The sequence below is a fragment of the Eubalaena glacialis genome, chromosome 11 (assembly GCF_028564815.1).
Source record: "Eubalaena glacialis isolate mEubGla1 chromosome 11, mEubGla1.1.hap2.+ XY, whole genome shotgun sequence".
NCBI lineage: Eukaryota > Metazoa > Chordata > Mammalia > Artiodactyla > Balaenidae > Eubalaena > Eubalaena glacialis.
In genome coordinates, this window is record NC_083726.1 from 104,713,275 (window position 1) to 104,739,189 (window position 25,915).

Genomic DNA, 25,915 nt, shown 5'->3' on the forward strand with positions numbered 1-25,915 from the left:
TTCTTTCCTGTCTAGCACAGTGATCAATAAATATTTAATGATTAAATAAATGTGTGTAAATCTCATATATGTGGGGAGGAGAGAAAGACTTAATGAGAGAGCCATACAAGAAGCATTTGAAAATATTAAATTTAGATATCAGTAAATCTGAAATCTGATTTCTGTGCACACATCTTTGCTCTGAGCCCCTCTCCTTAAGATCTGACATTTCAGAGGATGAAAAAGAATATATATGTGTAATTGAATCACTTTGCTGTGCAGCAAAAATTAGCCCATTGTAAATCAACTGTACTTCAATAAGATTTTTTAAAATTAAAAATTAAAAAAAAAAGATCTGACATTTCAAGTCACACAATTTCCGGGTGCTTTCTTGACATCTCATTTCCAGTGCAGCCTATTTCCATCCCCTTTCAGTGAAGAAAGGGCTTTTAGTCTGCTTTGACTAGGGGTCCTGAGATTCCAAAGTGCCACATTCTTGGCTTCAGCCATACTTGCAGCTGTTAAGCCCAAACTTCAGTGAGCTGTGCTGTCCCCCACAGGTCCTTCTAGATCAAGTCTTTGTGCAGAGATTTCCATAGTTCACTCCTTGATTTGAGGCACAATGACCCATGTTTCTTGGGGGAGGCTAGTGTAGTCATAGAAAGAGAAGCCTGCTAAAAGGAAGAACATGAACTTGGGGCTTGGTGGTTGAAGAGAGACCAAGGAATAAAGTACAAAAGACCAGAAGTGTCACATCCAGGGGGTGGGGAATAGGGAAATTTTATCTGGAGGCTTGATTTGACAGGAGGATGATTGAGGTCAGGGTGAGGGAAGGAAAAAGGTAAAACTGAACTTCCTCTTATATTTTAGCCAAACCCCATCCATCTCAAAGATGGAAGAGAAGCAATCATACGATTGACACTTTATACATATTACTCTGATTTTGTCTATTACACTTTCTCTTCTGGAAAACACAAGAAGGTTTTCTCGCTTTGAGGCACTTAAGTCGGTTAGACTCACCTCAATCTGGCCTTCCTTCTTTTACCCGGGCATCATAACAGGACTTAGACAATATTCTAAATTACCCACATGTCTTTTGATTTTTCCTGGAACATGCAAAAGTGCAAATTCTCAGCTCCTCAAAAATAGGAACCGTGTTTTATTTTCTGTGCTGTCTTCTTCACTGCCTAAAATGTTTCCTGACATTCTATTCTGTGTTGTTGAAAGAAGGAACTTGTTAATGACTGAGGAAACTAGTAAGAAAACAGTTGCTTATCACATACTACTTTATGTCTGTATCATTACACACTTGTTTTTTTCTTTTGCTCCATCTTTTAAAGACCTTTTCAAGAGAAAAACAAAAATCTTATTTATATAAAATTTCCTTCTTGCATCTTGAAATTCATATTCTCTTTCTGTGTTGCCATGGTTTCTGGTCATGGATATTGCCTCCACTGAGGATGAAGAAATCTAGTCATGAACAAAAAATGCACTCTTCAAAGCATGCCTCTTTGTCAGACGTAAGCTCACAGGGAGAACAATTCCAACCATTCAGAATTAAATCATATCCATAGAAATATTAAAATGTAGTGGTAAATATTGGACATTAGAAAAAGCATGCATTTTAAAGTAAACAAACCTGGGTTCAATCAGTTCTGTCACTTGACTGCTCTGCAAAATAGACAAGTTTATTTACTTTTCAGTTCAGGTTTCTTATGTGTAAAATAGGAACATTAATTCCTACTTTTGAGAGTGTTTATGAGAAATAAATAAGCTTGTAGTCAATATTCAATACAAACTACCCTTTTGATAGTTAGCATTCCAGAAGTTCCATTAGTGTCTTTATTTAAATCATAACTAAAATCTACTTAATGGTATTTTCTAAGAGTATATACACTTTAATCCAACAGCTCATATAGTTATTAAATAGGTACTTAGTTCTACGAAATTAATTTATTCAGCAATAAACTATCTCCACAGGTCTAAGGTAGAATTCGCTCTATTTCTGTAAGTAAGCTCATTTTTATTTCTCTGACGCTTATGACCACTGCAGGTTTGGAGTTAAACTTAGGGCTGATAGTAGTATGAGGTCTGGGGCTGTGGTTTCCTCTGGCCCGAGAGAAGGGGTCTGGAGGGTCCTGTAGGTTGACGAATCAGTTTTCCAATAGACATCTGAAGTAGGCATTGAACCTGAGAAGTGGTGCTATATATTCACTGGAAGTTCCGCTGTAAAGAAGATGTTTTCAGATAATAAAAACACACTAGAGTACCAACCTGAGTACAGTAGTAATACGGGGGCCAAATAATTTATCCAGATTTTAATTGTTTCCTCATTGGTTTCTTCAAATATTTATTGAGCACATATCATGTATCAGGCAGTATGCCAGCCATGGGCGATAAAGGTGAACAAGGCTTAATCTCTGATCTCAGGTCACTCACAATTTGTAACACATAAGGTAGTATAAGTGAATAATTTACAAGGCAGCTGTGCACGTTTTATAATAGAGAAGAAACAAGTGACAATTTCACATCACATAGGGATGATTAACAGCTTGGGAAGGCCAGGGAAGACTTGAAAGAGGAGGTGATCCTTCACTGGTTACCACAAGTAGAAATGCTCTGGTGAATAGTAACATTATCTATGAGTCTATTGCTTTCTAAATACATCTTTCTTTTTGCCTTTCATTGATTTAGTTCCATTCTGGGTTACCTACTTAATATGCTGACTAGTTTTTAGCTTCTTTGGACTTTCCAGGGTGCAAAGTTAAAAAAGAAATCAGCCTGAAATTATTTATGGGACACTCAAAATGAGTAAGGATTTCTGCATTGTATTTAAAATAATAATTATTAACCTTGAAAGCAACCTTGAAGAAACATACAGCAAACCACGTTCCGATGAAGCCAAATGATACCATGAGGATGATTGCAGTTTCTCTCTGTGTGTTAGTACACCATGCATTACAGAATGAAAGGAGTAGGGTCAGTGCCCTGCACGAAGGTAAGAAAAGAAGCCCAGGAATGTTTAGAAGCGCCTAGAAACTCACTTTTTTCTAGAGACATTTCAAGCCTTTATTTTCACCAGGGTTTTGACCCCTTTTTTGGTCACAAAAGCAGTGTTGGGTGACTAAACAATATATTTTCTTCAAAATAGACCCTGTTTCTAAAGTACATACAACTTTCTCCCTGAAATTTTTCAAATTAAGAGTTTAGTAACAATAGAGGACTATACCAATAAGACTTGTCAGCTTTCTAGTGGCAAATTCCCCATCTGTAAAAAGAGGGGCTTCCACTAAATGAGAGAGGGTGACACACTGGTGTCAGACAAGAGTGGGCACAGGGCTTCCCTGGTGGCGCAGTGGTTGAGAATCTGCCTGCTAATGCAGGGGACACGGGTTTGAGCCCTGGTCTGGGAAGATCCCACGTGCCGCGGAGCAACTAGGCCCATGAGCCACAACTACTGAGCCTGCATGTCTGGAGCCTGTGCTCCGCAACAAGAGAGGCCGCTATAGTGAGAGGCCCGTGCACCTCAATGAAGAGTGGCCCCCGCTTGCCACAACTAGAGAAAGCCCTCGCACAGAAACGAAGACCCAACACAGCCAAAAATAATAAATAAAATAAATAAATAGATAGTCACTCACCAATTTAAAAAAGAAAAAAAAAAGAGTGGGCACATATTTCAGGAAGAAATGTAAATAATCTGAGCCTCAATTTCTTCCTTGAGGTACACACATACCTATAATATGTGTATCCATATACATAATCACATGCATATATTCCATGCTATGGGGCAATGAAGAGTAAACATATACATGTAAAGATATAGCACAGCACCTGACCTGATAGCACACACTCAATAAAGGAAGGTGGATAACAATACTGACAAAACTGCACTATTTTTTTCTTACTGTTTTCCCATTATAATTTTTATGATATTGTTTAAATTGAGGTTGTGCTTAGTGAAGTGAGGAAACCATTCCCAAGTGGTATTAAACTCTTTCCTCTTTCTCTTTTTCATTATTTTTCAAACTTTTTACTTATTGTGACATTTTCCCTATCACTCATAAAATTCAAATTGAAAGCAGTTTAGTGTTGACTTTTGCCATCCATTTAAGCTTGGTAATGTATACCATTGTTTCACATTTTTTGTTGGCCAAGTAGTTACACTGTAAGTAGTGTAATGAAGTAGAAATGGGAAGAAGAGGAAAAGAGAGACATTCTGTCTTCTATGCATCATAATTTTGAGAAGTTTCACATTTGGGATACTGTGTAAGTTTATTATAATGTTTTTTCATGGTTTTTAAGCTTTAACATTTGTATTAAACATTGAGAAGTTTGGTTGTAAAAAAATAGGAAAAATAACTCAGATAACGGGCAGTAAATATACTTACAACCCAGAATGGACTCTGATTATGCTAGTATTATCCATATCTGCTTTCTTTTCCTATAACAAAAGTTTTTGTTTGTTTTTCACAGAATAATTAAAACTCTTCGTGAAATAATTGCTCTAAATTTAATAGACTCTTGTGGAAGGTCATTTAAAAGTATTTAAAAGTTACCTGGTCTTACAATTTAAAAATACATATATTTTGTATGAAAGTCCTGCAGGTTACAGAATAAAAACTATATACATCACTTAATACATATTCATAATAACTTTTCATTATGATATGAATGTAGGAGATAATGAGCACCATCTTAGCACAATATGAAATTAAGGGTTTTCACTGGGTGTGCTACCAGGATCAAAGGCAAGTTCAAAAGTTAGTCAAAATGGGCAGGTGAAATTAGTGTTCCTTGAAGTACTCTCAATTGAAGCAGAAATTCTTTTCCTATCCTAAAAATTCTGACCTAACTATTTTAAACACTTTCAGCTGGATTTTTTCCCAAGATAATCAATTGACCACGACTCTATAAGCACATGATAATTTTCCCATAATAAATGCTTATTGTTGTATGCTACTGAGTTTTGGGTTGTATTTGTTACATGGCAATTGCTAACCGATACAGAAAGAAAGGAAAGGTTTCATAAAGGAGGTTATATTTGAACTAGATTTTGAAGGATGATTAGGATTTTATTAGTTAGATAAGGACTTTCAAGGCAGCAGTAACAATGTGATTAGAGGCATTAAGAGATGAATATGCGTGATGTTAGTAAGGAGTACAATCAGTCTGGTGGGGTGATGTAAGGAGTGCTATGGGAAATGATTGAAATTCATGTTGCAGAGGTATATGAGGATCCAGGAGAAGCAAAAGAATCAACTATGAGCCGCAAGGTGATATTGCTATCCATATATTATAGATGAGAAAGCCAGAGTTTGGAGAGGACAGGTAATTGGAAACTGCTTTAACTGAGAACGCATTCAATATGCATCAGTAAAGAGATAAAAGTTCCTTTCAGACAAAAAGACTAGATTTTTAATAATAAGGATACATCTTTAAGAGACCTATAAAAAAGACAATGATCACAAATATTTAGGGGGTCTCATATGCTTAAGTATCTTACGACACAGTTGTATTATACAGATTGTTAATCAAGTTTTTTCATGATTGTATAAGTGAAAAGTAATGACATACATAACAGGATTTTTTTTAAGGATATGAGTCTAAAAAGTAACCTTTGAAAGTTCTGTCTGAATCTCTCTTGAGTATATCTCTTAAATTTTTTTAAAGTATAAGAATATCATGTGTGTTAGCTTTCATTTACCTTGAAAAGTTCATTTCTTTCTAAAAGTTGGTTTATTGCACAGATTACATCCAATCAATTTTCATTTAAAAATATCATTCTAATCATTAAAGCTGGTACTTCAGATGTCTGCCTCATCGTGATAATGACATCAGCAATTATTTTGAAAAACTAGCCCAGTCTTGTTAACCTTTAGAAATAGTATGGCTATTTTAATATAGAAATTTTCCCTTCTAACTCTTGCTTATAAACAGAATTTTATCCTATTTATTTATTATCTTGATGTCACTTTTAATATTTCTTTTGATTAAGTTCAACTTAGTGAATTTTCCATTTTGTTGGAAACTAGCTTACATTGATAATCATGACAGACAGGAAATAATCTAATCAACTACTATACTTATTATTGCTCATTCTGCTTTAGCCATACTGGCTTGCTTAATATTCCTTGAGCATATCAAGCACACATTCCTGCTGCAGGGCCTTTGCACTGGCTGTTCCCTCTTCCTGAAGCACTGTTCCCCCCACATATCTTCCCTCATCTCTTTCTTCTATCACCTTCTCATCAAGAATTACCCTGGTCACCCAATCTTAAATAACAACTCTCACACCCTCATCTCCCAATGCTGAATCCCCCTTACCTTGCTCTTCCTATTTTATCTGATAGCACTTAACACCTCTAACAGACTATTGTAGTTTGTTTTTAATTATTAATTAATTAATAATTATTTTTAATTAATTAAATTATTTAAATAATTAATTATTAATTAATTATTTTATGGTTATGTATTTTTTATCTGTCTCCTCCTAGAAGAATATAAGCTTGGTAAGTTCAGAGATCTTTGTCTCAATTGTTTACTGGATTATTACAAACACCTAAAACAGAACCTGGCACAGAGAAGTTACTCGAAAAATACTTATTCAATGAGATGAGGTCAGCGAGCGTTTGGGGAAAAAATGTGAGAGATGGTTTAAGTTTTAACAGAATCATTGGCTGCTGTGTGGAGAGTAGTTTAAGAGAGTACTGGGGGGTGCAGTTAAAATAGGGACACCACTGAGAAAGCAATTGTATTATCGTTAAGAGGTAAAACCATGTGATGAGAGTAGTCGTGGTGGAGGAGGTGAGACTTGGTAAGATATATCCCATGTGAAAATTATATTTCATAATAAAATTATAATAAAACTAGGGATGAAATAATACTGGTGAAGTTTTGTAATTACATCAATAAATGGTGAATGTCACTTACGTGCCTCAGACAATTTAAATAACAATAGAGCCTTTAGCAGATATCATTTCCAAAGATGTAAAATTATTTTCATTCTTTCGACTAATAATTTTACATTATGATATTATTGAAAACTTAATAATATATAAAATGCATTTGTCTTTTCCATGAATAATCTGTGAGAGATGAAAACATGTTTTCAAAAAATGAATATATGACATGTCCATTTTTCAAAATGGCTTTTGATGATTTTTACTGCATTTGAAGTAGATTGAATTTTTTTTTAATGTATGATTCTTTTGTTAAAATAACCATGACATAAAGATGTAGATCCCTTTAAAAAGAATATAAAAATGTGTAGATTGATTTCATTGATTAAGCCGAGCAGCACTGCCCACTGCAAGGTGGCAATCTGAAACTAAGCCCAAAACCCAGGAGTCAGCAGGAATGACGTTATCAACAACAAAATGATAACTCAAAGGGGCACCAGAATCATTTTTATATTCTTGGAACAAATTGTTTAAAACCAAACCCCAGAACTAATTTACTCCAATATTAGACAAAATTCTAACAAGCTTGTTAATATGGCTTATCCATCTTTGGAATAATAAAAGTAACAAAGTACATTTATAGATAGGTTATTAGAGGTAGTCTCGGAAACCGTGGCAAAAAGAGAAAGCCATGGTAGTTCAGGGAGGAAAAAATTTTATATGCGTGTATATGAAAAAATATATTTATATAACCAAAAATTAAAAATATGCAAAAGCCCTAGCACTTTAGAATTGTTTTGCCTCAACGACTCTACAGCTTCTAAAAGTATCACCACATAACTACACAGGGCACTAATCAAGATTCTTAACTAAGATCCAGACGTTTAAGAGTGATTTAGTTCTACTCAGTATACTTGGTTTTGAAAGGCAATGGCCTGTCTAAAACATTTTATAAAGATTTCTTTGAGAAATGATTAAATTTAAATGGTCTGGGAACTGGGGTACTTCAAACTTCAGTTATGTAAAAAATTTTGTTAATTTTAATAGCTCATGGCCTGAAGATGCCAGATAAATGAATTTTTCTAGGTCACAACCTTTTGAGTTAAAACTCCATGTTCTGACAAAATGTGAAACTCTTTGAATACTGCAAGCAGTTATGTTTACTAACACTGACAATTGAAAAACAGAAGAATATCCATCTAGGGCTTACAGTTTCTTACATGAAAAAAAAAAAAGTCAGTCTCAAGAGAGCGGACAGTGACAGACTCTGCAAGTTGAAGATCAAACCACAAGTACACTCACTGTGGGAAGTATTATAGGGTCAGTGGCCTTGCTACTTTAGGCACTGCAAATATTTTGGCTCAAATCCAGCCTCACACTCTGTAATTAGAAAGAACATTGCTGCTTTCAGTCTCCAGCCAAGCCACGTTTACTTGTAGTCTGTTTTATGAGGTTTTCATTGCAATTTGCACTGGGATCTCTCATATAAACCACAGCGGTAGGGGGGGTATATACCCTGTTGATCTTAACAGCGGCAACAGACAAAGGAGAGACTGACGGTGACTTTCAACTAAATAGTCTTGTTTCTCCAAGGATTATCTTTATAGACTACTACATACAGGGCATTTCAGTAAAACTACCATAATAGACATTTTTAAATGATAAAATACAGTAGACATTGATTCTTTAGTTAGGGTCAGTGGGATCCCAGGAAGACCATCAAGGGTATTCAAAGGGCTAGTGAGCCTGCTGAAATTATATACTAGACTGTGTGTATATACATTTTTCCAGGGAAAGGGTCCAAAGCTTACATTCTATTTTTAAACTGTCTGTGATACTCTCCTCCAAAAAAAGTTTTTTTAAAGATTAAAAACCATTGTTTTCAACTATAATACAAGAATAAGAAAATGTTCAGCATGTGTCCCATCGGTTTTTTAAGGACAATAGAATCCACCTCTCTCAAGCATCGCTCTTTTTCTGACTCACCTTCTAGTTAAATATTAGCCAGATGGCCTTGGCCTTAAATTCAGTTTAGACAATGGAGAAATTACAGGCTTCGGAAACAGCCTCTTGAATTCACATCCTGACTCAGCCACTAACTAGCTAGGTGAGCTTAGTTAAATGAGTTAACCTCTCAGAGCCTCAGTTTCCTTATCTGAAAAATGGGGTCAATCCTAGTACCTGCCTCACAGGGGTGAAGTGCTGGTTGAGGAGATCATGCAAGTGAAGTGAATAGCATAGTTCCAGATCCTGATCCTGACCCTAAGTACTTCATTGGCCTTACTTTTGAGAAGCTTTAATCATTCACTAATAAAATCTGTAATTTTGAATATTTTTGATAATACAAATATCTTTTCATTACAGTAAAAATCATCACATTTTAACTGGTCTTTATCAATCATTATCAGTATTCAAACTTTAGACACCCATATTGTATGCTTTATGGCTAAATTCATTGTTTTGCTAAAAACTGTATATGTGCACATTTTCACATTGTGATGTTTTTAACTCTGTGACTAAAGGAACAAATCTAAGATGTTCATTAATGCACAACAAACCATTAAAACATTACACCAATTTTTAGGCCACAATATGAAATTTTAAAAATATCTGAATAAACATAAATCGATATATCGGGTTTATATTGGGTTTATATGCCCAGGAAACATAAAACACATATAGTTGTATGGGCTATTTCTCTTTCCTGATGAGGGTAAGAACTATAAGGAAATTAACAAATTTGATTGAAATGTTGTTCTTTTTTTCCACAGCTCTTGTAGTGAGATTTCTGACCAAACGGTTCATCTGGGAATATGATCCCACCCTCGGTAGGTCAAATTTTGTTTCATCCTTCTCTCCGATCAAAGTTTTGACCCAAAAGAGAGAATGACATTTTCTGTTGCAACAATTTTAAGCATCTTGCAGCTATTTGGGAAGTGCTTTATCAAATCATGCGAAGAAGCCCTGTAAGAAGATGGTTGTGTGTTGCATGCCATCTGTGCTTAGAACCCTGTGGAATTTTAATGCGTAGAATGAAATCAGGTCAAACCAGAGACAAGAAGGAAATGGGTACAACTTGATGCTCTTCCATCAGTAAACGTAGCATCATTCTAGTGGGAGAAAGAGGATGCAGCGGTCATGGCTAATTGGGTGTGGGAGAGAATGGCATGGGGAGGAGAGGATAACAGTAATATTAAACTTGTGAATGCTCATTTTGGGAAAATGTATAAATAAACTATGTTTCTCCCCCTCTTCTCTCCAATGAATCTGATTTAAGCCTATCTAAAAAATAAAAAAGAAGCAGCAAAAATTGATATCTGTAGATCTTGAAAGTAGCAGTGGTGTTAATGGATGAGGTATTCGTCACATGTATTTTTCATAGTCCAAAGCAGAGTACTTATTCATAATCTATTTAGTTCTCATCTTCAAAATAACACTGAAAATCCATGGGTTCCAAATTAAGCTAAGATTTGACTCTGAATTAAGCCTTTGAGTTTTTGTTTGTTATGCTTCGGGACCTCAGTTGGTTTTGTAAAGGTCAACGTCTTTGAAATCCATATGAAGAGGGAGAGGCATACATCATTTCATTACGCACAGTGTCCCAGACCAAGCTGGCCTTACTCAGAATGATGAAGTGGGGCAAGGTGATTCCTGGTTTGTTTTTTGTTTTTGTGTTTATCACTACAAGGTTACACACATTCAGTTTAAAAGGGGGCTTTCTTTCCCCTTGTGCCTTCTTTCATTGCTTTCACTCATTCATCTGACAAGTATGTATTAAATGCCTCCTATGTGTCAGATGATTCTAGGTGCTGAGGATAAATCAATAGGCAGAGGGAGAAAACATGGGCTTTGGCTGAACTTACAGTCTAATGAAGAGAGAAGAGTCAGTAAACAAATATATACATGTCAAATAGTAATAAGCATTACAAAGGGAAACTGAACAGGAAAGGGGATAGAGAGTGATCTTATATTTTATCTAATCTTTAACTTTTTTTTTTAACATTTTTCTTTTTACTTATTTATGGCTGGGTTGTGTCTTCGTTTCTGTGCGAGGGCTTTCTCTAGTTGTGGCAAGTGGGGGCCACTCTTCATCGCGGTGCGCGGGCCTCTCACTATCACGGCCTCTCTTGCTGCGGAGCACAGGCTCCAGACGTGCAGGCTCAGCAATTGTGGCTCACGGGCCTAGTCGCTCCGCGGCATGTGGGATCTTCCCAGACCAGGGCTCGAACCCGTGTCCCCTGCATTGGCAGGCAGATTCTCAACCACTGCGCCACCAGGGAAGCCCCTAATCTTTAACTTTTTAATCTATAGAATTTATTTTAGTGAGAAGTAAAAGGTGAAGACCCAATATCTTTTCCAAATAGTTGACCAACTGTCCTCCTATAATTTATTAAACAATCCTCACCTTTCCCCACTGCTTCCAATGCTGCCTTTTTTTCATACATGGGATCATGTACGTGAGGATGCAGTTCTAGATTTGCTTTTCACCTCCAATGCCAGTACCACACTCTTTTGATAATTGTATGTTCCTGAGAACATGTTGAAACCCAGTAGAGAAAGCCTTCCTTCTTTACTTTTTTACAGAATTATCTTGGCTACTATCTCTAGTTTATTCTTCCAGGTCAATTTTTAAAACTCTATCATAACATGACATAATTTTTATTGGAATTGCATTAAAACTATAAATTACTTTGAGAAGATTCACAGCTTTAAGATATTTAATCTTTTAATCTAAGAGAACAGCATGTCTCTACATTCATTAATCATCTCTGTTTTTGCTTTTAAATAAAAAGTTTTTCAACATCAATAATTTTTGACATGTTTTAATATAGCCACAATCTAATCTTAAGATGATATATGTGGTTCTAAAAATGCACTTGGTTTGAAAAAATCATTATCTATTGTTTGCCCCACCTAAGTAAATGCTTACTCTCCTCTTATATTTTTATTACTTATCTAAGTTTTATAAAGATTATAGTCCCTGAGAATCTTAATAATTTATTGGAGTTTAATAGAAAAATACTAATTTTATTTAGCTGTACCAGTACATCTCAACGAAAGATGAAGCTTCTAAAAAATGATCTCATAAAATTTTTGAGCTCTCTCTGAATATGTTCTAGTAACTAATGTTACTTTTTAATTAGTCTTGGGTGAACCATTTTCCCTTTGGTTTTATTCCTTCTGAAAAACGACAGCTATTAATAGAAATCTCCTGCATCAGTTTTCTGTAACTTGGGCTTCCTTCACTAAGAATAATGAAATTTTATTGAGTGACCTTGTACCATGCTGCTCCAAAAGGATTGCAGCTGCTAGGCAACAAGAGTGCTCATCTGACTTCAGGAGTATCAGATAGATGACTCACTCCCAGGTGAGGCTTTCATTCAGTCACCCTGGAAACTGGATGTGTGTGTGTGTGTGTGTGTGTACACTCATGTACTAGAAGTCACTAATATTCTAGCCTACAGGAGTTTCCAATCCATCTGATTCAAGATGAACCAAGCACTTCTTGTATGTAACTTCATACTATTATTATAGAGTTTCAAAACGACCACCCAAAGGGAAAGCTACCATAGAAAGTAAAATGGCATATTTGCAAAAAACAGTTTTGAATTCTGAATGCACAGCCTTCCTCAAAAACATGGGGCCGTTTTTCAACCTGTAACAGAATTATTGCTCCGTGAGAAGCTGAAGACTATGAACACCATTCAACATGTTAACAACACGGGAATATCTATTGCTCTGAGATAATTCTATAAAGAAAATGCTTGCTACTATAATAGCAAGTGATTCCCAAAATTTAGATTTTTTTTTTAAGGAGAAGAACTATCACAGGAATTCCAATTAGGGATGGAGGCTCAGAGGGTGAGGGAAAATTAAACTCACATTCTGGTGGCACTTACATTTCATAAAAGAAGGAAATATTATTAGCCTCCAAGTGTTTTGAAGGATATAATCTAAGAAAAAAGTTCAATCCCTTACATTGGACAATTTTAGTTTTCCTTAAATTTTTCTCATTTCGCCATGGACCAGTGAAATCTTTGTCAGAGGCCAGAGCTGGTCTGTGAATTGCATTCGAAAACCACCACTGAAGCCTATAGGATTTGGGACTTGGACCACCTAACCAGGAAAAACCCCTGATTGATGGAGGTGTCAGCAGTGTTCTGGGTGCAGGACAGCTTCTGTGTTCTGATTAGATTCCAAAAAAAGAACTGAATCTCTACCTCTGAGAGTCATATTACCTTCAGAAAATGCTGATCATGATAGAGAACACAGACAAAGGCTTAGATCGTGTACAGTTGTGTGTGTACGTGTACTTCTGCTTGTTGGGAACAGTTGGAGAGGGAGAGAGAGACTACTACTACCTAGGAGGCACACTACTCTGTGTTTGAATGGATTATGGTGTCTCTACTTGGTTAGTAAAGGCTCAGACAAGAGTGAGGGTAGGAAGTGGGAGACATATTGGACACACTGACACTTTGATTTTGAGATTGGTTCTTCCTGCCTGCATTACAATTCCCTCTGCTTGGAAAGGCTCATTCTAAGAGAGAGACACACCCAGAACAAATGCTCTCAACTGGATACTAAAGCAGAGGTGCTCAGACAACTCACAGAACTATTTAATATTGGCACAGCAAGGAACTTTGAGATCGTCATTTGGCAAATAAGGAAACAAGTCCAAAGAAGTAAATTTATCCAAGATTACATGGCTAGTTTGTGGCTAGACCAGCAATAGAACTCCAGTTAGTACAATTCCCACTATAGCATAAATCAACATTACTAACTGTCATTGTTACTGTACTAGCCAAATGTCCATATTAATATGTTGAAATTTACAGAAGAGCTAAATTAGTGAAAGGATTAATCACACAAAACATCCCTTTGAGCGTCAGTTTCTTTTAGTATACAAAATATACTTCTGTTTACAAAATGGTAATGAATATAGGTTATAAATCATGTATCTCTCATATACAGTGAACTTCAGATATATGTTTAATATATACATATTTAATATGCCTAATTCCATCTTGAAACTAATATTGACCTTACAGTATACAATATTTGGTTCATTTCAAAGTATCTCTTAAACAATCATTCTCCCTACCATTCAAGAAAAAAGACTAAAAATTATCATTCTCTGTTAGTATGAAAAAAAGAAAAGTGTTTTCACCCTCCAAACACATACACATTTATTCTTATGTTTTAGAATGAATAGTAGAGTTTCACTCCAAAGTACTTAGTACATTTTTTAGAATTATCTTCGGATAATTCTAGCACACGGATGTACAACGTTTTGCCTCTGTAAGCAATGTTCCCACTGTTTTACATGTAGACATGGGTTCCTAATGAGAGAGAGAAGGGGCTTTAAGAAAAAAATGCTTCAAATGGCATGAAACCAGTGTTCAGCTTAAATGAAATCACTGCTGTCACCCGCTGCTCTGTCTGTGGCTAGCATTCCCTCATTTCCTGCCTTTCAACGTTTCCGTTTCGGTTAACAAACAGTCAAAGATCACACAACTTCATACCATTTTCACTATATTTTATTCCCCCCCTACTGTGACCTTCTGTGGTTGAAATACATATCCTATTTACCATGGGGGCAACTGAGAAAAATGTCCCTGTCTGTCAGACAACTTTTGGTGCAAAGAGATGGGCTAGAGCCCAGAACTCTGTTTTCCAGGCTCCAGGGCTGATGCCAGACCTTTCAAAGGGAAGGCAGCGCAAAGGTCACTGCAGAACAGTGGAGAGAGAAACAAAAAAGCGCATGGATCCTAGCTGTGTGCGGCCCTCTGACCTCTCCTCTGCAGGCTGGAGCACTGAAGATGAAAAGGAAATAACTGAGAGAAAACTTCTAGATGAGTAGTCACTGTAACTGGTATTTTAGAGCATTCAATTAGACAAAACAATAATCTCCCGTTTAACATAGAAGAGGAGGGGGATGGAATGATTTAGAATTGAGAATCATTGTATATACCACATAAGGATTACGTATTATAGGAAAATGACAGTAACGTAAAATACACTTGTTAAAATCTATTGAACATAATCCCATTTCCATTTTTTAAAATGGAGGAATAGTGATTTACAATAGTATATTTGTTTCAGGTGTACAACATCGTGATTCAATTTTTTATAGATTACACACTATATAAAGTTATTATAAACTATTGGCTATATTCCCTGTACTGTACATTTATTTACAATAGCCCAAATATAGAAGCACCCTAAATGTCCATTGCCAGGTTATCATTTATATGTGGAGTCTAAAAAAAACAAAACAAACAAAACTTCATTTTAAAATTTTATTTTTCGGAAAATACATTCGCAATGGGCCATGCCTATGGCAATGATCATTACACACGACTGATGGCAGGTCGAAGGCTAGCTTGGCTAGCTTATGCTGCTTAGTTAAGTTTCCTTTCTGTGGTTTCTATTTTGAGTAGGAGATTTGATTTACAACAAAGTTACTTAAAACTGTGGTCAGAAAAGAACTGTAAAATAGTTGATGAGCTGAAGAAATGAAAGTCAGAAACATGAGACAGATAGAGAGGAAATGAAATAAAAACACTGGTTTACTGGCTACCCTGATGAGAAAGAAACTTCTAGGTTTTAGTTAGTTGCTTGGTTAGTGATTTGGGTACTTGAAGTGCAAATAATTGAGTTCATTGAGTTAATACTTAAGTTAATCATGCTGCTGTTTTCCTGGCACCATGTCATGTGTATGTGAAGCCTTTATATTATTTCACTTTATTTTTCCTGCATCCCCCCTTCTGATATCATTGCCCTCCTCTTTCCCATAGGTACATAATCTAATATGGTTGCTACTTAGCACAGTGGTTTAAAGCCTAAATTGCTAAAGCCAGTCTTCTGGGTTCCAGTCTCAACTGTACCATTTACCACTTAACACCTGTGTGACCTTCAGCAACTTATTAAATGTTGTTGTGCCTCAGTTTCTTCACATAAAATGGATCTGATAGGAATACATACTGCATGAAATATTTGTACGGAATAAATGAGTTAACATAAGTAAAGCATTTAGAACCATTCGTGTTCAAATGATAAGCAGTATGTGCTAGCTATTACATATTTTTTGAAAAAAGTATTTTTCTATATATGCATATATTTTAAGTTTGTATACATTTTATCATGCTGTAGATCTACCTATAGAGGTAATCATGTGTTTTTTTTTTCTTTAGTCCTTTAACGTGTTAATTGCACTAATAGTTATAAACACTTTGCATTACTGAAATAAACTCTACTAGTTTATGATGTACTTTTCTTATTACACTGTTGGAGTCAACTGGGTAATATTTTATTTAGAATTTTTGAATCTATGTTTAAGAATAAAATTAGCCTACAATTTTTTTCTCTTTTCTCTTCATATTACTTTTGCAATACTTCTTGTTGGAGTTCGTGTAATGGGTAGCTATTCTTTTTTTTTCCTAGAACAGCTTGTTTAATGTTTAATAGCAATCTCCTGTAAAGCCAATTGAGTGTAGTTATTTCATTATGATAAAGAGAAATCTACAATCAGCATTTAAATTTATTTACCCACTATTGATCTACTTGTGTTCTATTTCTCATTGCACCAATCTGTGTATTTTTTTCTCTCACAGAATTTATCAAGTGTTTGAAATTTGTTTGGTATACAGTTCATAATATTATTTTATTTTTATTACTACTTCACCAGAATGTGTAATCATTTCCCCTTTTTATGCTAAATTTTGTTTGATCGCACCTTCTCTCTTAATTTATTAGTCAGTATTGCCAGATTTTTACCTTTCCTCCACCCACCTTTTTTTTAAAAAAATTTTTCAAGCACCATGCTTTGGTTTTGTTAACCTTATCTAATTTTTTCTACTGTTTTCTCTTTTACTTCTTTCCTCATATCTTCTTGGATTTATTCTGTTTTCCTCTTCTAACAGTTGAGTTGAATAATTTGCTCACTTTTTTCAGTTCTTCCTCTTTATCATGTCATCATTTGGAGTAAGACAAGTACATTAGCTCACTCAAACCTGCCTCTGGTCTCTTCCCCCACCTCCAACCTGATATATTGTTGTTATCTAGAACTGTAATTCTGGATTGCTTTTGGTGTAGTTTCATTGCTTTGCTTGACTCCATTAGGATCTTGAATTCAGTTTTGCTGATGAGAAGCCCAGGCTCCATCTGAATCACACGCTTTTGTAGGTGATGTGCTTTTTTCCTCTAGATCCTTTAAAATTTTCCTCTTTGTCATTGATATCCTTACATTTTGTTGTAACAGGTTGAGACATGGGACTTTTTTCCTTGTGTGTCCCGTTAGTTCTTTTTTAAAATTTATTTTATTGAAGTATAGTTGGTTTACAATATTGTGTTAATTTCTGCTGTCCAGTGAAGTGATTCAGTTATACATATATACATGCTTTTTCATATTCTTTTCCATGATGGTTTATCACAGGATATTGAATATAGTTCCCTGTGCTATACAGTAGGACCTTGTTGTTTATCCATTCTATACTGTCAGTCCTTTTGATATGAAGTTGTTCAATGCCTCTCATCCTGGGAAATTCTCAGTCACTACAACCTCAAATATTTTTCATCCTTCTATGTATTTTATTCTCTCTTTGAGGCTCATTTTATAGTAGAAAATAACATGTCTATTTCTATTATCCATATCTCTTATATTTTACTTTCACATTTTCCTTCTTATCATTTACTAGTGCTTTCTGGGAGAGTCCTTCAACCTGAACTTCATCAACTTAATCATTTATTGAGTGCTTTATGACAGTTGTTCTAGTTTTCATACAGAGCAGCACCATTTTAACTTCTGGTTTCCATTTCATGTTCAGAGGGACACTCAGTCACCTAGTGCTCTTGCCCCTGCTAACTTCTCCTGACTCCAGCAGAGCCTGGGGACTACTCTGATATTATCCTACCAGCCTCTGGCTGGTATTGAACTGCTGCCATTTTTCTACCTTGAAGAGGCAACATGAACTCTGCTTTGTTCCCTCTCCCCTCCATGCTGCCCAGCCCTCCTCTATGTTGGGTAACCGTTCCTCACCAACCGCCAGTCACTGGGGTCCAACCACCTTCTACTGCCCCAAGGGTCCCTCATAGCTTTACACAGTCATTTTTTACATGGTTAGCCATCCACTTCCCTCTGATGTTTATTACATTCCTAGGGTTGAGGTCTAGATAGACATGAACAGCTTCTGTCTATATGCCATCTTGTCAGGAACAGGAATTAACATGATTCCAGAAACTGGATTTTTAGGAGCATCAAGGTAGAATGCACTTGTAGGAATCACTTTCCCATTTTAGGATGTAGAGGCCTCATTCTAGAAGGAAGAGAGCATCAGGAAGCTGGCCTCATAGGAGAATAAAATAAGAGGCAAAGACTTCCTAGGATGCACATTCCTTTATGCTATAAAAACAGACATACTCCTGTGACTAATTTGTAACTCTAAGCATCAAATTAAATCATGCACTTATTTACCTTTTCACCTTCTTTTTTGCTCCTTCCCTCAGAATCAACCTACCGACACCAAGCAACCATTGATGATGAAGTTGTCACCATGGAGATACTAGATACTGCTGGCCAGGTGAATGAGGAATAAGCTAAAATATTTTCTGGATCAAATAAAAATGAGATGTGCATAATATGAACAAAATTAAGATACTTTCCTATAATTAACTAATGATGCCTAAAGACTTTTTAATTGTCTAGTTATTTTATATACAATATTAACTTATTTGCAACAGTATTAACTTATTTGCATATGCATCCTTATGTAAATTACTCAGTACTCCAAAGGGGTTTTGAAAATATCATAACACTCACATAATATCATCTAGAATAGAATTGCCCACCTATATTTTGGGGAGTTGGGGAGATCTCCCAAAACTCCCATTGGAATGCTGTGATAAAGTTAAACAGATATTGCTGGAGAAGTTCTCAGAGCCTTAATATGCTTATGTATAAGGTGAATCTTTAAGAAATTTACTATATATTATATTCTAAACTTATATGACCTTAGAATCTTTTTTTGGAATACTTTATTTTAAGAATCCCTTCTGTAATATTCTTTTCAGACCTCACCACATCCGATTGAAAATTTGAGCCACATCATTGAACAATAGTAACTTATTTTAAAATGAAACTAATATAAATTTGTTTTGTAGCCAGTCGTTCTGAAATTATAAACAACTTCATAGGTAGGTTTTGTTCCCAAGATTAGGCATGACCACTAAGAATGAGAGTTAGGCAGCTGAAGGATTTCATGGTGCTTTTCAGTTACTTGGGATCCCAAGAAGACTTGAATTAAAGTATTTAATCCAAGAAATATACTTGCAGCTAATTATACAGTTTTCCTTCTCATCACTACCTGCTCCCTATATATGCTCTCACCTTCCAGCGCTGATTCTAAAGAGAGGCAGCAGGGAAATACTTGCCTGCAGAAGTCATTTGCGCCTATAAAGGCAATGCATTTTCAAATCACACATGCTACCTTCTTAGGAAGGAGGGATCACCCACTTTGAGAATCACTGCAAATGAGGTTCTGTCATTATTGGGACTGCATAGTATTTGGAGGGTGTTGAGATAGAAAAAGAAGCCAAAATCCCCTGGCTTTGAGTTTGACTCTCTGTACAATTTTTCACTGTTTTTCTGTCCTGGTGGCTAATTGTCTCTAATCTGAAGAGAGAAAAAATTAAAAAGAAAAAAAAAATCAAAACCACTTCACTATGCCGTGCCTCTAATTCTGATCTCAAAGGATGGGATAAGGTCTACTTGTCTGTTACCTATTGGCCAATTCTTTATTTGTGATGAAAAGTCTCAGAGGCAATATGCTCAACTAAGAGTATAATTTCTTTATAGTTCTTGGGATTACACACTTAATGATGTGGCAAGAAAAATTTAGAAGCCGAAAGTTAGGTTCTATGGAGTTAGAAAATGTCTAGTTCCCTAAGTAATGCTTCTACTCCAAACTGATTGAGAAGGTCAGCTTGTTCAGGCAGACTACCAAGAAATTTTAATGACACTGAATATAAGGAATAGTCATTAAGGGATCACCGTTAGCATTTGCAGCATCTATACATGGCAATTACTTCCAGGTCTCCCGACTGCCGTATTTTCCTTGCCAACAGGAAGACACCATTCAGAGGGAAGGACACATGCGATGGGGGGAAGGCTTTGTGCTGGTCTATGACGTTACTGACCGAGGAAGTTTTGAGGAAGTGCTGCCACTTAAGAACATCCTGGATGAGATCAAAAAGCCCAAGAATGTGACTCTCATCTTGGTTGGAAACAAAGCTGACTTGGACCATTCCAGACAGGTTAGTACAGAAGAAGGGGAGAAGTTGGCCACAGAATTGGCATGTGCTTTTTATGAGTGTTCTGCCTGTACCGGGGAAGGGAACATCACCGAGATATTCTACGAGCTGTGTAGAGAGGTACGTCGCCGGAGGATGGTCCAGGGCAAGACAAGGCGACGCAGCTCCACCACACACGTCAAGCAAGCCATTAACAAGATGCTCACCAAAATCAGCAGTTAGGCAGCTCTGTTCTTGTGAAGGCCCTGCTCAGGTGGGTTGGGTAATTGGAAACACTTTCTTGCCCTTTTCCCCTTTTCCTCCCCCCAAATAAAAGAAAATACTTCATTCCTTGTTCTGACTCTGGGAAACATCTGGGCTTCCCACTGGTCCCAGCCTCCCATATGCTGGGAAGTTATAGAGTGTTTTAATGCAATTTCAGTGCTGACAATCTCTCTTTTGCCTGCTTGAATAAAATATGCTCTATTGCAGTTTGAACATGTAATCACCAGATTCTGCAATGGCTGTGTTCATATTAAGCTATTTTTAGGCATCTTCACCTTGCTTCGATAGGTGGAAGTCTTTTCAAAGGCATTTTTAAATTCCATTCCTTGTCAAAGTCTACAAATGATCACCCTAAAAGTCTAAGATAATAGAAAATACAGTGAGAACACAGGAAGAGTACCTAAGATGTTGGACCAGGGAATAGAGCCTTAGTTTCTATTTGAAGTGAGGATTTTTCTGAATTATCTTAAATCATCTAGTTTTTCTTTAACCCTTGTTTTGTTCTTAAATTCAAACATGCTCTCACAAAGTTTTCCACTGTCATAGAGAGTTTCATTTCAATTTGAGTTGGTTCTCTCCTTGATCTATTGATCATTGCACCCGAATTCTTCTTCTGTGGCTCCAACAAGATTTAATTATAACAAAGGCAGCAGGACCCCTCAATTCAAATCCTCCTGGACCATTTCTCACCAAGCCCAGGGCGATGTAAAGACGAAAGGAATCTTTTCACCAAGCCCTGACTTTATTGAATGCTAAAAGAGGATTTGGAATTAGAGGTGTCTGGTTCATTTCTCTCTCTGCTTATCATCTTAGAAGAAAGACAACATTCAAAACAACAGGAAAATTAAGAATGAGGCTTAACTACCCTTCCGTTGGGGATCCCAGGCTTTGTGGCAGGCACAGTAAGAAGAATCAGCCTCTGATTCATTAAGTTGGTCACGTGGCTTCTAATATTTCAGATAAATTAATTCACTTTGGAGAATTCAGAAAAGAATGAGTGATTAGAGTTCACTATACCCGAATAAATGCGTATAAAACAGATTCTTATATTGCGAAAGTACAGTCTATAACTGATAAAGCTTTACGATTCTTTTTTCCCTATTATGCCCCCATATATCAAGATTTGGGCACTTTATTTTAGAAGAAAATATATATCTTTTACATATGTGTGTATTTATAAATGCATAGATATATGTATAAAAATTTGTAAGAGTTGGAGGCTTTAATTCACCAATGCATTTGGGCAACTCAGTGTAACTGACTATTTTATGTGAATATAATAAAAAGCATAATTTTCACATTCTGTCACATTCAGGCAGTCTTTCTTGTGAAAATATAAAAAGTTTGTAGTTTTAGGAGAGACTTCAAGAGATTGTTGGATTGCAGAGCTGACAAATCAGTGAATGTGATATAGAAAAGAAGCACCTAAACAGGTCTGTTCTTGTGAAGGTCCTGTGGAAGTGGGTCAGGTAATTGGAACCACTTGAATATAATAATAGCTACATTTTTAGAGTGCTTAGGTGCTATTTTAGGCAACTTATGTATTATCTCATCATATTCTCACAATACCCCTATGCAAGAGATAGTATTATGATCACAGTTGTAAGGATGAAGATGCTGAGCCACAAGGGAAAACAAGTTTGCACAGCTATTTAGTGGGCAGAGCCAGGATTTGAACCCAGAGAGGCAAAGTCAGACAGTAGAGCCCATACTATGATCCACTATGGTATATTAGTAGGCTGAGATATGGCTCTCGTTCTTAAGCTGTGGGGATGAAAACACAGGAAGGAGAAAATTTAGGGAAGACTTGTTTCATTTATGCTTTCATTCATTCATGAACAAATATTTACAGATAAACTGGGCATGTAACTTGACACGTTAGTCCATTTGATGGTTTCTGAGCTGAACCTTGAAGAATACAGTTGACCCTTGAACAATGCAGGGGATTAGGGGCGCCGACTCTCCACGCAGTTGAAAATCTGTGTGGAATTTTTGACTCCCTCCAAAACTTAACTACTAATAGCCTACTGTTGACCAGAAGCCTTACCAATAACATAAACAGTCGACTGACACATATTTTGTATGTTATATACATTATATACTGTATTCTTACATAAAGTAAACTAGAGAAAAGAAAATGTTAATAAGAAAATCATAAGGAAGAGAAAATACTTTTACAATACTGTACTGTAGTTATCAATACTGCAAATTTACATCATCGGTTTACAAGATGAATCATCTGTCAGTACCTACAGCAATATTGTCTTATATGATACAAAACACTGTAGATGTCATACGTATTACTAACGCTAAATGTCAAAAATGGAAAGACCATGTGAAAAAGAAATTCATATTTATTTCATGCATTGATAATGAGGAAGCTGCAATAAGAATGCTTTATGGTAGCCTAGTGTAATCAAAATGATTGCTTCACGATAGCCTAGCCTATACACTAATGAATGAATAGTTATAATAGTATGGCATACAGTATTACAGTCATATTCATAATACAGTATTGGAAACATTTACATTTTTTTAAAAAACACTTACCCATGACGATAGGCTGACAGGTAGTTTCTTCAATTAGGAGAGAGCAGTATACTGTACTGTAATGTAATTTTTTGAAAACAATGTTATAAAATGGTAAGAAAACTAACACATTATTAATTTTATATTAAATATCACTCATCTTATGCCTATGTAAGGATAGACTAGTATCTACATGTTTTACGCATTCATGACATACCTTTTTCTTAATTATTTCGATATTTCTAGGCTATGAGTTTTGTCTGCAAGTTTTTTCATATTATCACAAATCTCCAAAAATCTTTCCAATATGTTTGTTGAAAAGAACAATCCACATAGAAGTGGACCCATGCCATTCAAATCTATGTTGTGCAAGGGCCAACTGTATGTACAAGTTATCCAGGAAAGAGATGGTAAAAATATCTAGGCAAAAGGAATAGCATGGAACCAAAAGATGGAGACATGAAAGGTGATGGTAAGTTAGTAATTAAAAGAGTTTGGAGAGCCACATGTATCATTCTTCAGGAAGAAAAGGGAAGGGAAGCAGAGAGAAGGGATTAAGAGAACGAAAACGGATAAAGGATTTGGAAGTAAGAAAAAATATCAAAAATTCATAAAACTACAAGTTTAGGTAATTACATCTTAAAGGACCAAGTAGGGAACTTAGCTGTAATTCATTTTCAGTCCATTTAGACAAGGGTAGGGAAAATGAAAGCAGAGTAAAATTGTTTTTAAAATGTCCTCTTCTAGAAACATAGTCTCTTTCATTCTCTCATACTATACTTGGGGATGAAGCTCAGCCAGTGCCCATTAACAGCACGCTCCTAAGGAGGCCTAGTGTGATACCTGGATGCTACCTTAGGTCAAACACTAAGGAAGTGAAATTCACAGTCACCAACGCCAGCATCTTCCTTAGACATATGCATACAAATCCAGACCTGTTAAAACATAGAACCACTGACAAAAGTACCAAGTGGTAATTACAGAAGAACATGAGATTGCACAAATATAAATTAGTTATTCCTCTCATGCCTCAGGTTTATCCACAAATGAAGATTATAAACAAGTTGGTTTTTTTCACACAGTATTTTAATGATGGAAACGTGTGTTCTTGAACAATAATGATGGGTTGCTATCATCACACTACCACTACCAACGTTTGCTTTTTGGTAATTGCTTTTCTTTCAAGAGTCAAAAGACTTTTTTCTATATATTGTGTTTGTACTCATATGCCTCACAGCACTGAAAGAAGAGATCCATTAGTCAGGACCTTTCTTTTAAATAATATGTGTAATACGTACATATACAAAGATAAACACAACATCTTGCATTCTAAGTATGGTACCAACCAAGCTTTCTTATTAAAACAGCCTATGCTCACTTTGAGGATAAGAAAGTAGTCAGTTCACTTGGCCAAATTTAATCAGAGTAAAGTTGAATTCAGAGTAAAGTTGTCCTGAGCTAATAACTTATCGGGACAGTCTGAGAAAAAATAAAGACAAATATTTTTTTCTCCATAGGTTTGACATGCTACATTTAGCAAATTCTGTATTCCCACATACATGGGTCTATTTTGAGACTGTTTGTTCTATTTCATTGGTCTGTTTGTTTGTTCATGCTCTAGAACCATGTTATTTTAAAATTTGAGCCTGGTAATATAATTACTCCTGTTATAACATGTTTGGTTTTTTTTTTTTTGTCAGAGAGTATTTGCTCTTTATTTTCATGTAAATTTTATGTTCACCCTGCATTACCATGTAGTAAGGGTGGTAAACTTGCTTCTTTGTGACTGGAATAATGATACTCCCAGGGGTGGTCAAAATTAAGAATAAATTTTTTGGTTTGGACATTACTGTACTCTGGGACTATAAAACTGTTGGGTCTAAAAATAGAATCAGAAGGAAGATTTTCTGTTAGTGCTTAGAACCCAGTGTCTATTTTTTCCCCAGCCTTATTGAGATATAATGGACAAAACATTGTGCAAGTTTAAGGTGTACAACATGATATTTGATACATGTGTGTATTGCCAAATGATTACCACAATAAGGTTTGTTAACACGTCCATCACCTCACATAATTACCTTTTCTTTTCTGTGGTGAGACTACTTAAGGTTTACTGTCTTAGCAACTTTCAAATATATAAAACAAGTGGTGTCAGCACCCAACAAAACAAAAATTGCAATGTCCAGCATCTAGTCAAAAATTACCATGAATGCTGGAAATAGGAAAATATGACCCATAAATAGGAGAAAAATCAATCAATAGAAACATACCAAGAAATGCTAGATGATAGCATAACAAACAAGGAACTTAAGACAATTATTATAAATATGCTACATATGCCTAAGAAGGTAGAAAGAGACATGAACATTTTGAGGACAGAAATGAAAGCTATAAACAAGTCCTAAATGTAACTTCTAGAGATGGAAAATACAATATCTGAAATAATAAAACACTGAGTAGGATTAACATCAGATGAGATCCTAAAAAATATTACCCGTGAACTTAATGACATAGTACTTGAAACAATCGAAAATGAAGCAAGGAGAGGAAAAAAGACAATGATAAACAAAGAATCAGTGACATCTGAAAGAAAATCAAGCAATGTAACATACATATAATTAGATTCCCAGAAATAAAGGAAAGGGATGGTGGGATAGAAGAAAGTATTTGAACAAATAATGGCAAAAACTTTCTCAAATTATAAGCTCACAGCTCCAAGAAACTCAGTAGACACCAAGTAAAAAAAGCAGAGGAAACACACCAAGGAATGTCAAAATCAAATTCCTGAAAAATAATGAAAAAGAGAACATTTTAAAAGCAACCAAGGGTAGGGGGTAGTGGATGTAAACACATATGTACAGTGGAACAAAGGCTGATAAAATGTAATTATATTATTTGAAGGTAGGCAGTGATAAGTTGAATGAGTATATTATAAA

The 25,915-nt window shown here is 35.7% G+C and overlaps 1 protein-coding gene across 2 annotated transcripts in view; it reads left to right on the forward strand.

The window, feature by feature from the left end:
- The window catches only part of RERG (RAS like estrogen regulated growth inhibitor), a 168,463-nt gene that overhangs the window by 84,146 nt on the left and 58,402 nt on the right, over positions 1 to 25,915 (forward strand). Inside the window, exons 3-5 of one of the 2 annotated variants that reach the window (XM_061205494.1) lie at positions 9,650 to 9,706; positions 18,384 to 18,457; positions 20,001 to 20,189. In XM_061205494.1, the coding sequence (XP_061061477.1) occupies positions 9,650 to 9,706; positions 18,384 to 18,457; positions 20,001 to 20,189 (320 nt within the window). Of the gene's footprint in view, positions 1 to 9,649; positions 9,707 to 18,383; positions 18,458 to 20,000; positions 22,586 to 25,915 lie in introns of those variants that run through there. The other variant, XM_061205493.1, reaches the window with a different exon arrangement.